The sequence below is a fragment of the Mercenaria mercenaria genome, chromosome 12, assembly GCF_021730395.1.
Source record: "Mercenaria mercenaria strain notata chromosome 12, MADL_Memer_1, whole genome shotgun sequence".
Classification (NCBI taxonomy): Eukaryota; Metazoa; Mollusca; class Bivalvia; order Venerida; family Veneridae; genus Mercenaria; species Mercenaria mercenaria.
In genome coordinates this window covers 40,200,661-40,215,442 of record NC_069372.1, presented here as the reverse complement: position 1 = coordinate 40,215,442, position 14,782 = coordinate 40,200,661, and the positions used below count along the sequence as shown (strand labels likewise).

At 33.2% G+C, this 14,782-nt stretch overlaps 1 protein-coding gene across 1 annotated transcript in view; it reads right to left on the bottom strand.

Moving 5' to 3' along the window:
* The window catches only part of LOC123533713 (serine/arginine repetitive matrix protein 2-like), a 78,394-nt gene that overhangs the window by 63,045 nt on the left and 567 nt on the right, over nucleotides 1-14,782 (bottom strand). Inside the window, exon 2 of the mRNA XM_053520530.1 lies at nucleotides 1,853-2,113. Coding sequence (XP_053376505.1) covers nucleotides 1,853-2,091 — 239 coding nt within the window. The 5' untranslated portion in view covers nucleotides 2,092-2,113. The remainder of the gene's footprint in view (nucleotides 1-1,852; nucleotides 2,114-14,782) is intronic.

Here is a 14,782-nt window from a genome sequence, read left to right as displayed (position 1 = left end):
TTCAATATGACAAACATATGTGCCAAGTTGTCTGAAAATTATTCAAGGGGTGCAGACACAAAATAATACCATTTGACCTTTGGTATCACTCCATGACATTGACCTTAACCAATAGTTGAAAATTGAGCCCTAAATATAGCCTCAATATGAGTAATACTTGTTCTGAGTTATTTGAAAATCTATAAAAAGGTTTACAAGATATGGTGCCATCAACAGTCATGTGATTGGTCAGAAGTTGCAATCAGCATATCATCTCTTTATTATGGCAAACAACTGTGTAAAGTTGTTTGTAAATCTTTCCTGGGGAAAGATACGTTAAATCAAATACTATTTTGAGTATTTAAAATGGACAGACAACCACAACAACAACTGAATTTAAATGGCTACCCAGTTATTTCCTGTGTTGTAAACCATCTACTATATAAACAAACAGAATGAACAGCATAAATAGGGTTATCTAAGTTCTCTAGTCATGCAAGTGTCACTTTGTGGATGGGGACAGACTACAAAACAGTGTAACTCCCAATAGATTGGCAGAAAGCCAAGACATAAACAAGACGGATATTTTATATCAAACAAGAGGGCCATGATGGCCCTAGATCGCTCACCTGAGTTACGCTGATTGCATAAATGGTTTTGGCTGATGGTTATGCAAGGAATATATCTGTGAAATTATACTGAAATTGTGCCAGTGTTTTCTGACTAGAATATTTTAAAAGTTTCTACTAAATAAATGTGGACAGGTAATGAGTATGTGTGTGTTGGTGGTGGAGGGGATGTGGGGTAAGAAGTTGGAGGAATGATCTTTTCACTATATACTGTATCAAACAAGAAGATTTTTCTACTACATACATATAGGCAAAAGTGACTACTGTGTAAAATTATTTTAAAATCAGGACAGCAGTTTCACACAAGAAGATTTTAAAAGTTTCCACTATATGCATACAGGGAAAAGTGACCACGTCCCATGGCAGCCATGTTTTTCGAAAATTCGGAATAATTTGAACAAACTTGGTAGAAGGTGACTTAAGGACCATTTGTGTGAAATTATTTCAAAACTGAACTAGCTGCTTTGGAGGAGAAGTCCTTCGAAGATTTCTCTGTTTTTTTGGCTCTGACGGCCCCTGTGTGTAACCAAGTGGAATCGTTTCAACAACTTTTGTACAAAGAGGACCGCCTAAGAGTAAGAAACATCAAAGCCAAAGTTTCATCAAAATCCAGTCAGCAGTCAGGGGTGTAACTGTTTTAAGTTATGTAACCTCTTTCAGTTACTTTTTCAAGCATTTTATAACCTGTATTAGTTATGAAATATAGTTAACTCAGGTAAGTTATTCAAAAAAAGTCTTTTTGCTGTTCTCACAAAAAGACCTTTAAAGTGAAATTAGTAGCAAACTGTGGTTAATCAAATTCTCTTTTAGTCTGAGCAAGACCTGATAAGCATAATGGGATATTAAGAGTTTTATAGCTTTAAAATGCTTTTCAGCCTTGCGTTAAAAATTTTACTGCATAGCTGTAAAGATAAAAGGTAAAGGATTCAGGAAATAATTGCATTAGTCTCATTCATAATGAGGAATTGGCACAGGAGGGCTTTGTCATATTTTATGATAACTGAAACAAGTTATGAAAGTTGAAGCAATAACTCAAATGGGTTATAAACTGTGATAACTTGAAACAGTTACACCCCTGACTGGTCAGTGGTTTTGGAAGACATGTCATTTAAAGAAATTGTTGGCGACGGATGCACACATGCACGACGGACACAGTGTGATCACAATTGCCCATCATTAGCACTTCATGCTCAGATGAGCTAAAAACTGAGAACTGGCACTTTTTGTGGGTTAAATGGTCTTACCCTTGTTCTTCCATTAATTCCTCCATCTCATAGCATTTGAGCTCCACCTTGCGTTTTCTCTCATGGTCAAGAATTTCTCTGTTTGGCTGTTTGATCATCTGTGATTCAAGCTTCTTGATTTCTTCCTCAGACTTATAGTCCACCTTGTCTTTGTGTCGGCGGATAAATGCCTTGTTATTCTGTACATAGCCATTAGTCCCACTGCCTCGTGCAGTCTGTAACCCAATACCATTATACATGGTTCTTGACTATTTCTAACAACTGAAAATATATTAAAGAAATTTTAAAATCAGTAATACAGCTTTATAAATGTATCTAATTTCTTCAAATTGAAGAATAGCAATTATCTGTGGTCAAGCAGCCGCTGGAAGTCAGAATATGGACAAATCCCCCACCCCTGCTTAATCCGACCAAGGTGGACAAAATTTCCCTTTACTTTTTATTTTTCAATTACATTCAAATACTCACTTTCTTCCACATAAAAACTGATAATTATCATCTTAAGAATTGTTATTACTTGATTTCTGATGACATTTTTAAATTTTAGAGTTTTTACTTACTGGTAGTAGCAAAATCAAACGGGTAATTTTGACCGCCTTGGTCAAAATTGGATGGATTTTGTCCAGGGCAGTGGGACTTTGTGAGCAAAACAACTTCAGAAACTCGCCTACAGATTCAGAGAAGATTCTCAAAGATTTCCATAGAACTATACTGGGATAATTAGCTCCCAACCTCCTCTAAATTTCTTTTATAATTTTAGGTATATTATTCCCGCATATAAGCATCTGCCATAGAATTGTATTTCTAACATGGCATTTGTTAACAGACATTTGGCCATAAATTACACCCAAGAAGTCAGTCTGTACGCCGATAATTCAGATCAAAGATGTACTGCCAACTCCCAAAAATTGATCAAGCTGCCGAAAATCATAACCTGAGACGTATACAGCTCTAATACCTTTCTCACATTTCTGGCATAGGATTGAATATTTTAAAACAAGAGCTGTCCATAAGACAGCCAATGCTCGACTATTCGCACTGTTGTCCCAGAAGCAGGAATGTTTCCTTAAATGTTAAAATATCTGTAGAGTTTCAATCCAGTATCTGCATTAGTTTTGAAGATAGTTACTTGCATGCTTAACTTTAACCAGGATTTTCTATGTCCAAAAGGGGGAATAATTTGGCCAAAATACATATCAGAGTTATGGGACTTGATGCTATCACCTAGTTTTATAACCCTGAAGACACATGTGAAGTTTCAATTCAATATCTGCATTAGTTTTGGAGATAATGACTTGCAAGCAAAACTTTAACCAGGACTTTCTAAGTTCAAAAGGTGGCATAATTTAGACATTATACAGGTCAGAGTTATGGTACTTGACCAAGTGAGGTTGCTTACTGACATAGAAAAAGAAACAAGGAGCTGTGTTCAATAAACGCTTGATGCCCCCAGTGGCATCCTTGTCGATACAAAGCAACCTAAGTCCAAAACGAGGTCAAGGTCAAACTGTGGTCAGGTGATGTTTGAAGATGAGGAATGGTCACAGGTTACATCTGTATTAGTATCAATTCATTCTTGTAAGCGGTATTGATACTAGACAAAACAGTCCCATTTGGTTAACCAAGAGATGGTCCATATAAAGCAACCTAAGTCCAAAATGAGGTCAAGGTCAAACTGAGGTCAGGTGATGTCTGAAGATGAGGAATGGTCACAGGTTACATCTGTATTAGTATCAATTCATTCTTGTAAGCGGTATTGATACTAGACGAAACGGTCATCAGTAGATGCTGGGGGCATAAAAAGTAAGTTTCAAAGCTATATGCCTTTAAATGATAGCTATACGTACTTGCATGCAAAACTTTAACCAAGGTGTGACGCCAGTGCTGACGTAGACAGAGTAGAATAGCTCGGACTATTCTTCGAACAGTCGAGCTAAAAATAGTAGTTTGCGGAAGATGTTTAATGACATTTTAAATTCTTATTTTGGTGATAATATTTAGCCATTAATGCATGCTAAAAGGGGATTTCTATCAGTTCTATTTACTCTAAGTGCACCAAATCTTCTAACCAAACACTTCATATTAAAATTTGTTTTGGCACAATAACAACATGTTGCACATTGGAACTCTTTGAAACAACGAAAGTTACTTTATGAGCAGCAGTGTTTTTAATAGAAATGTTATCAGATGTATTTAAGCAACTCATTATCTAAAATATAATACCAGGGCCTCCGCTGCCGATCGCCAATGTCGCCATTTGCGATAATTTTAAGAATTTGGCGCTAAATTTTGCGAACTGGCGAAAATAAGTGGCGCATAGTTTCTTTCCTCGGCATTTGTTTTTTCCGTAGTGATATAAGCGGCCCGGTAGGGATAGAGTGCGAAATGGACTCCATTTCGCGAAATGGACTTTACGTCTACGAAATGGACTTTTATTATTTAAAATACGGCTTAAATTTCAAATATATATGTATTTTCTTAAATGAATCTGATAGAGGATAGTTTCACCTACATGATGATCATTTTTGATGGTAAATTGGCCGGGGGAATAAAAGAAATTGTACGATTTATCAAAACCGCGGCCTACGAAATGTACATTTTCATACAGAATCTTATACAAAATGGACTTTTATTTTTTAAAATGCGGCTTAAATTTCAAATATATCTGTATTTTCTTAAATGAATCTGACAGAGGATAGTTTCACCTACATGATGATTATTTTAATGGTAAATAGGCCGGGGGAATAAAAGAAATTGTACGATTTATCAAGATCGCGGCCTACGAAATGAACATTTTCATACAGAATCTTATACATAATGGACTTTTATTTTTTAAAATACGGCTTAATTTTCAAAAATATCTGTATTTTCTTAAATGAATCTGATAGAGGATAGTTTCACCTACATGATGATTATTTTTGATGGTAAACTGGCCGGGTGAATAAAAGAAATTGTACGATTTATCAAGACCGCGGCTTACGAAATGGGCATTTTCATACAAATCTTATACAAAATGGACTTTTATTTTTTAATTGCGGCATTACAGTAATTTCAAAGATTTATGAAGTTTCTTCAATTTATTTTATTAAATAATAGATAAACCTTCACATTGGATTGGTCATTTTAGATGATATATTTTTGTTATTTATAACAGAATTATTACAATGTAAATTAAGAGCGCGTCATAGGAAATGGAAATTGTGTGCCAAACTTGTACGAAATGGACTTTTTATTTCATTTCTATTACTTTAATGTTGAAGATATCGTCATTTTCTTTGACAGATGTGATAGATTAGAGTTTAACTTACATGTTACACTCTTTTGATAACCTGCCGTATTTTATACGGAACATAGTTACATAAGAAATATTAGACAGGTTAGAACGTTTAAATAATGAGTTATTTTTTACGAAATAGATATGTCCCTTAAAAGATACAAATAGATACTTTTAAAAATTATTTAAATTTGGTTTCCATGTCATAAAGTGTTTATTTAATTGTAATTAAGTTGCCGCAGCTTTTAATATTATTTTCGCGTTAATTGCCCGATGATTGGATTATCACACCTAACTAATCAGTGTATGCACGTGTATAATATCAGCCCCTCTTGATTGACCACGTGTGTATCTTTACCATTGTCACCTTACTAATTATCATATATTAGAGCGGCAAGTATATTTGTTCGCTCCGACATCAAAAACAGTCAAAGGTAAGTTTAATAACAATTATATAAAATTGAGAAATGCCAATTAAATAAAATCGTATAAATACACCCGTTATTGAATACGCGGTCTACTCTTACATTTTTTTTGTCAAAATGTCTAAGAAATACGCTTGTTCAGTGTGTCTGGAAAATTGTAAAACGGATTGTATTTACTGTGAGGTAAGAATTTTCGTTTTAAAGTTTTGAATTGTTGTTTGATTGTGGTAATATATTACATTCAAATAAGAAAATTAGCATAATTGGATTTATACATTAATTGTCGTTTATTGACTTATTAGTTTAATTATGTACTCCCTGTGCTCCATATTATATTTTTTTTTGTATTTGCTATAGACATTGTGTTAACACGCTTTATGCAATAAATCGAAATTGAATTTAATTTACATGTATGTAGTAAAATTGATGTACAATGTCTTTTCAACTACCGATAGCTGCGAAAATATCACGAAATGGAATTTGCAAAAATTATTAACATAAGATGAACAATCATAAAAATGCCAGCCGTAAAAACTTTATAAATAAATTCCATCAATGAATCATATATCACGTATATTTCACCTTCAGTTCTTGTTCTTGTGACCTTAAACACGAGAAATGAAATTTTCATGCATTCCAATTCGACACCGTTTTTGTCTCATGTATAAAGAAAATAATTGAAGTAACAAGAGCTGTCCGTAAGACAGCCAAGCTCGACTATTCGAAATATTGTCCCAGAAGCAGGAAAATATTACCCAAAAAGGTTAAATATCAAAAGAGTTTTAAGTTCAAAAGGGGGAATAATTTGACCAAAATGCATATCAGTTATGGGACTTGCTGCTATCAACTAGATTTATAACCCCGAAGACACATGTGAAGTTTCAAATCAATATCTGCATTAGTTTTGGAGATAGTAACTTGCATGTAAAACTTTAACCAAAATTTTCTAAGTCTAAAAGGGGGCATAATTTGCTCAAAATACATGTCAGAGTTATGGGTCTTGACCCAATGAGGTTGGTAATTGATCTAGAAAAAGAAAAAATAAGTTTCAAATCTATATGCCTTTTAGAAATAGCTGTATGTACTTGCACGCAAAACTTTAACCAGAATTTTCTAAGTCCAAAAGGGGACATAATTTGGCCAAAATGAAGGTCAGAGTTATGGGACTTGCTGCTATCAACTAGTTTTATAACCCCGAAGACACATGTGAAGTTTCAAATCAATATCTGCATTAGTTTTTGAGATAATAACTTGCATGTAAAACTTTAACCAAAATTTTCTAAGTCTAAAAGGGGGCATAATTTGCTGAAAAAATATGTCAGAGTTATGGGACTTGACCCAGTGAGGTCGGTAATTGATCTAGAAAAGAAAAAATAAGTTTCAAATCTATATGCCTTTTAGAAATAGCTGTATGTACTTGCACGCAAAACTTTAACCAGAATTTTCTAAGTCCAAAAGGGGGCATAATTTGGCCAAAATGAAGATCAGAGTTATGGGACTTGCTGCTATCAACTAGATTTATAACCCCGAAGACACATGTGAAGTTTCAAATCAATATCTGCATTTTTTTTGGAGATGTAATTGCTGTAAAATTTTAAACCCAAAATTCTAAGTCTAAAAGGGGGCTAATTGTAAAATACATTCAGAGTTTAGGGTCTTGCCCCAATGGGGTTTGGAAATTTGATCAGAAAAAAAAAAAAATAATTTTAAAAATCTATATGCCTTTTAGAAATAGCTGTATGTATTTGCAGAAAAATTTTAAACCCAAAATTTTTAAGCCCAAAGGGGGGGCATAATTTGGCAAAATGAAAGGCAGAGTTGGGGGACTTGCTGCTTCAACTATTTTAAACCCAAAGAACATGTAAAGTTTCAAATAAATTATCTGCATTATTTTTGGGAGTTTGTAACTTGATGAAAACTTTAACCAAAATTTTCTAAGCCCAAAAGGGGGGCCATAATTTGCTAAAAATACATGCAGGTTATGGATTTACCCAGAGGGGTTGGTTATTGCCTAGAAAAAAAAAAATAAGTTTCAAAGTATAGCCTTTAATGGCTGTATGTACTTGTTGCAAAAACTTAACCAAGGGTTTGTGCCCCCGACGCCGACCCCGCCCGCGCCGGGTGAGTAGAATAGTAGATATTTTTTCGAATAGGAGCTAAAAATTTTTAACGAAAAATGACAACAAAAAATGCCCCGTAAAAACTTTTAAATAAATTTTTAGTGACAAACGCTTTTCCGTTTTTCTTGTAAAAAAATTGTAAAAAAAAATTCGCAGTTTCGTGCCAAACAAAATGAATATCAATGATGTTATATTTCGTTATTTCGTTGCACAATTGAGATCAAAATTAACTAAATTAACTATTTTTTTTCAACCCGGGACATTTACGCCGCTCTGCCCAAATTGGTTTTTCCCAAAATGATTTTCTTAAAGTAATTATGTTAATTTCACGTGTTTTTCTTTTTTGTTCAGCTAAAAGATCAGATGATTAATTTTCTCGGGTTTTTCAAAATTCCCCCACTAACAAATTTAAAATTTACCGCTGTTTAATTGCTCCTCCCCCCGATTTTTTTTTATCCATGCAAGGAGCGCCCCCTTAAACAAGAACAGTATGTGTTAATGGCAGTGTATTTTAAAAAGTTTTTTCCGTTTTTAAATTCCCGCCGTTTATTTATTATGTAAGTTTTACTATTCTGTTTTTTTTTATTTTCCCTCCCAAGTCGATATTATGCCCTGTTTGTAATGTTTGTTTTTTTTATAAAGAAAGTAAGATTTAAGTTTGCGCTGTATGAAAATTTTTTGGGGTTTTTTTTGAAAAATTGACCTTTTTAAAACATTTGAGTACATTTTTTTTTCGATTGTCCTTTTTTTTCGGGATAATTCAATCTATTTCTTTCAAACGTTGGGGAAATTGGGAAAAGAATATATTAAAAAATAAGGCACTACCCGTTTTTTGTGTGTGTACCCAAAATTTACGTAAATAAATTCCACTTAAATGTTTTGCATCTTGGAAAAAAGGGTTTTTTATTCTGTGTACAATCAAGACTTTGTCACGTTATTTTTCAGTTAAAGGGAAAAATTTCCCATTTTTTAAAACATTACTTTTATTCACCCAAGTATTCAAAATACAATATGGGGATGAAGAAACAATATAAACATATAATACAATTGGGGATGGGTGGTGGCTGAGGAAAACATTTATGAATAACGAAATATCACATTGAAACTGTCTTGATTAAGTTAGAAATATATTAAAGGAGTTCATCACAATATTTTTTGCGTTAAAGTTCAGGATTCGCCGCTGAAAGTACATAATTGTCGGATGTGCAGCGCACTAGCGCAAAAATATCGTTTCATTAATTGTAATGCATAAACAGTAACAATCAGAGTGAAAATTTAAGTAAATAGTTGTTCGCAGTTAGTTTTATTATGACATGTATGTATTGTTCTTCCGGATTTAGTTTATACATCTAATGTATCATATATATTTAGGAAATTACAAATATCATCGAAATTGACGCCACAATTAAGAAAATATATTGTCCATTTCGTAGAACTTTAGCGCGAAATATGTCCATTTCGGAGGGCGCGGTTTTAATAAATTGTAATAGTTCGGTTATATATTAGAAAAAAAAAACTACCAAAAGTGTCCAACATTTAGTTTTACCTTTAATCTATCATATCTATTTATGAAAATACATATTTCATCAAAATTAAACCCACACTTAGAAAAAATAAAAATCCATTTCGTAGAAGTTTTTGGGGCGGGAAAATGTCATTTTCGGAGGACACGGTCTCAATAAATTGCAATATTATGTTTAAAAATTAAAAAATAATTTATCAAATGTGGGCTTCTAATATATCATATCTATTTATGAAAATACAAACTTCAACAAATTTAGACCCGCAATTAAGAAAAATTTCAAGACTATTTTGTATAACTTTGGCGCGAAAAAGTCCGTTTCAGCGGACGCGGTCTGAATAAATTGTAATATTTTGATTATAACTTGGAAAAATAATTTATCCAAGGTATCAAATATTTATTTTACATCTTACCTATAATATCTATTTACGAAAATACATATAACTTTTTCATTGAAGTTCCATTTAAGAAAATAAAAGTCCATTTCGTAGGATCGAGGCGGTCTTAATAAATTGTAATATTTTAGTAATAAATGGAAAAAAAAAATATCAAAGTGACCCATACTTTAACCTATCATATCTTCTTATGAAAATACAAATTTCACCAAAATTAAACCCACAGTTAAGAGAATAAAAGTCCATTTCGTAGAAGTTTGGCGCGAAAATGTCCATTTCGGAGGACGCGGCCTTACTAACTTGTAATAATTTGGTTATAAGTTACAAAAATATGTATAAAAAGGTGACCAATATTTAGATACCTTTAACCTATCATATCTTCTTATGAAAATACAAAAATCATCAAAATTAAACCCATAATTAAGAAAATAAAAGTCCATTTCGTTGAATTTTGGCACGAAAATGTCCATTTCGGACGACGTGGTCTTAATAAATTGTAATATTTTGGTTAAAAATTAGAAAAATATATTATCATAAGTGTCCAACATTTAGTATTACCTCTAATCTATCATACCGTTTTATAAAAATGCATATTTCATGAAAATTAAACCTATAATTAAGAAAATAAAAGTCCATTTTGTAGAATTTTTGCACGAAAATGTCCATTTCGGAGGACGCGGTCTTAATAAATTGCAATATTTTGGTTATAAATTAAAAAAAATGATTTTTCAAAGGTGATCAATATTTAGCTTTACCTATTATCAATCATATCTATGGAAGAAAATACATATAACTTTTTCATTAAAGTCACAATTAAGAAAATAAAAGTCCATTTCGTAGACGTAAAGTCCATTTTGCGAAATGGAGTCCATTTCGCACTCTATCCCTACCCTAGACGGCCCAAGAATTGGTTCCCGATACACGTGTTTACCTAGACGCTGGTAGTGAATAAAATCGATAACCAGTCTAGGCGGTGTATTTGACAATTCGACTATTGAAGCTGGTTGACACTTTGAGAAGATAATTGCGTAATAATGTGTGAATTGAAGATTAATCAGTAATCAAAACATCTGCCAGCTTGTATGTTTGACCTCTGCCGAGAATTCACCAAAATTAACGCCGATTACGGTGTACTTTATGTGTTGCGATTTTTTACAAAAAAAAGATTGTCATGTTTGTGGCATGCAGTTGTATGACTGACGAATTTTAAGTAAGTACGAAAGATACATTTAATTTGTTACTCTTTAGCAAGATAATTTTTGATTCCTCAGTTTTCATAAAAGATTTTAACGATGGATCCGAAAATTAAAACACATCGGCCTCAATTTGCATCCTGGACCTGGTTAATTTCTTTGAAATTGAAATGTTCAGAAACTGGAAGATATCACTTGCTACCGTGGCTTCTTAAAAATCATTAGAAGAGTGTTCAACTCGACCTTTTAGAATAGAAAAAAATCCGAATTTTCTTTTCCGAAAATAAATGAGTCCTGAAATATTGGTAATTCTGACATGGATAAATATGATTCTTAAATTAGAGAATGATTTGTGTCATTTTTTATCCAACTACAAATTGAATTTACTTCTAATATAATAAACTAATACACCTTCAAAAGTTGTTATTATTCCTAATGAAATTATTTACAATATTTTATTTCTCTATGCACACTATGACAGCCAACTAAAAGAAATAAAAGTGGCTCAGAACTTTGGCTCAAAAATGGCTCTAAAGTGGCTCCAACTTTTTCAAATTGGCGAAAAGGTTGGCGACAAGTATGAAAAACCCAGAGGAGGCCCTGAATACAATGGTTTAACAGAAAAATACATAATTCATAAATAAATCAATAGATTACTGGACACCTAAAAAAAACCCCTAGAGAACAGGCTAGGCATCTAGTAACCTGAGGGATAGAACGCAGACTAGGTGTTCGGTTACCGAATGGCTAGACACTTCCGCCAATCAAACTATAACAAACGCTGTGGTTGAAATTTGACAGTTCGTCTTCTTTTGTTTATAAAATGAATAAAGGTCATGTGACCGATAATTTCGGGCTGTGTTTGAAGCAGGCATAGTGCAAAAATGGTTGTTTTGTTTTTTACAGACGTGTACACAAAATGATTTTAATGATGCAACTAATCGTTGTTTGCAGTTCTGATAATCATGGAAACCGATTTTTTAAATGAACTGTTTTGGTACTGTCAGTTTTACAACTACTCTCTACATGTCTGGATTCTTTTTTTGGACTGTCAGTAACAAAAAGCCGATGATAATAATGCCAAAGTGTCAAACCCTAAACATGGAGAGACATTCGATAAATTTGATCCCAAGCCATTAGTCCAAATAAAAGGACGTTTTGGGACAGTGTGATAACTTTTAACTGTCGCTGTCCCTTAGAGGAATGAAAATGAAATAACAGATCAAAAAATAATTCATCCCGATAAGCCAAATAAGTACATGAAGTAAGACTGCCAAACCATGTGTAAGCAAGGTTCTGTGAAATAAAAAAATAGGAGCAAATAGGCTGGTACATTTATACAATCCGAATTTGGACTGCATAGAAAAAAAGTTGACAGACAGTCATAAGATGTTATTTTGTTGTATGATGAATATATATGTTTTATATTTGCAAAAACTAGACATGTAGATTCTGTGTTTTCAGCATGTTCAGAGCATTTCATCTCAATATCTATTATTAAAAAACAACCACTGGCAAGTTTAATATGTTATGAAATGCTGATATAATATAAATAAAGTAAGTTAATTTGAACCAAACTGTTCTTTTTAATTTGCAGCTATATTATTAAAATACTTTATTACAACGGTCTAAATTGTATTTCCAATACTCAACTAGGGCGAGGACCAGTGAATTGTTGTACGAGTCCTGTATTTTCGAGTTGGACTCCCAACTTTTTGCCATGGGACTCCTGTTTTGGAAAGGAAGTGTCTAGCTGTCCGGTAACCGGACGCCTAGCCTGCGTTCTAGTCGTCCGGTTACCGGACGACTAGCAAATCCTCGGGGGATTTTCTAACCGTCAGGTAATTGATTTCTTAAAGAATAAGTGATGATTTTATATAGTTTTATATGTTATTTACTTAAGCAAAGAAGAATATTTTTATAGCTCTTTGGCTTAAGATATCAATACTTATCTGATTTTTTTTCAGTCAATAAAACGAATGAGATCGTGTTTGTATACAAATCTGTTGATATTCTATTTTTAGAAATGATAAAACATTGATCGCGGAACGTCCATGTTATTTTGTAAAAGTGATGTTTTTCTAACAGCCCAAAGTTTAATTCTTAAAACACAAAATATATTTGTTTTGAAGAATGGAAAGGTTATAAAACAAGCAATTCATTAATTAATTTTGACATTATTTCGAAATAAAATGGATTAATTATAAACCCTTAACTACTGTTTTAGGTTACATTCTACCAATTCAATTCCTTATTTATTTCATATTAACAATAAAATATTCAGACCTCATTTTCAGCACTTAAGAGCATTTCAATGATATGAAAACCATATATGGTCATTTAGTATGACATGTCTTCTTATCAAAAATAGAATAATATTGACATGTTATGTTGTATATATGAAAAATAATCTGTTCTGAGAAACATCACCCTCTAAAAATGTCCCCATATAAACAGCCATTTAGCAATTACGCGTAGGTAGACTTTTTTCGCAAAGAATAAAACTTATTCCAGGAAATTCACAATGAAAATGGTCTAGATCTTTTCTCAATACAATAAGCAATTAAACTAAGCCAAAAATATAACTGTCACCTCCTCATGTCACTCATTATACCAGATTTCATCCATAGCATGGAGCTACATTTTGGACTACTTCACATGTAACACTGCAGGTCCCTCGTTTGCCGATTTTTTGGGCTGAAATTCGGCCCCGTTCCCCCTCGAAATAGTATGTTTTTTTCCCCCCAAGTATAGAAAAATTCCCTCTCGAAAGAAAAAAAAATTCAAGAAAAAAATCGATACCCAATAGTCTTAGGAGCGTCTCGTAACTTAATGGGCCTGATAAAGTTTTACTGATTCGTATAATATGCGCGTTTTTCAGTTCCCCGGATGCGTGTATGCAAAGTTACTTCCCTTTGAAAAAAAATGTCATATAATGCAAAATCATACCGTAAAAAGATCACGGATGCAACAGGGGCGACATGCGCAAAGATAGATTTGCTTTTTAAGCAGCATGCCCTCAAAAAACAAACTACTGTCACGGACACCGCTGTTTCACCAGGGCCAGACATGCATGATCAGGTAGATACGATGAAGGGAAGCCCTGCTCCAGCTGCTGTTGAGACAATGTCCGTGGATACTGCTAGTGCTATCGATAATGATGATGACGTTAGTGTGAATAATTTTATATTAAACTCTGAATAATTTTTGCTAAGAAATATTTGACCTAAATTTAAATTTTTTGTTGTGTTGTGCATAAAGTAAACCTCAGAGAAAATATCAACTTCAAGGGCAAAACTAAGCCAAGGATCGAACCAGTCAGTGTCGGTGACATTCCATGGTACACATGATCATCTTGAACTCTGCTATCATGTCTGTAGCAACGATAATGGCAAACTGGTTACATTGCCTCGTCTACCACAGGTGTGTATCATGATGTAGCAAGCTGCATTCAGAAGTTTCATCCTCGAAAAGTGTACTGGATGACTTCCATATCTCCAGAATGAATTCCCCCCTCCCTTGAAAACGCCGCGAAATTCCCCCCTCCAAGGGCCCCGGCCCCAATCCCCCAAAATGTAGAGAGGGCCCTGCACTGAGTAGTAACTTCCGGTTTTGTGTAATCTTTCCTTTACTAAAAGTTTTGAACATCACACTGCCGCTATTGAAATTAAAAGTCATTTGAAACAGTTATTCATTAAAATTATATTTGAATACTAAATATGAAAATTGTAAGTAGAATCTATTTCAGAACTGTTTTATTTTTGAAAATCGAGTGAAAAAGTTGTTATAATTTAAATATTCCGAAAATAAAAGCCATCAGATGAACAGATTTTAATGAGTGACGTCACGGCGATCTTGCCATTACTGATTTTGGCAAACTTCCGTTTTATCGGCTGATTAATGCAGTGATTTATTGTAAATCTTCAATATGTATTCACTCAAAATTTTGTTTGCAGATAACTATCGATATCTTAAGTAAATAACATTAAAACTATATAAAA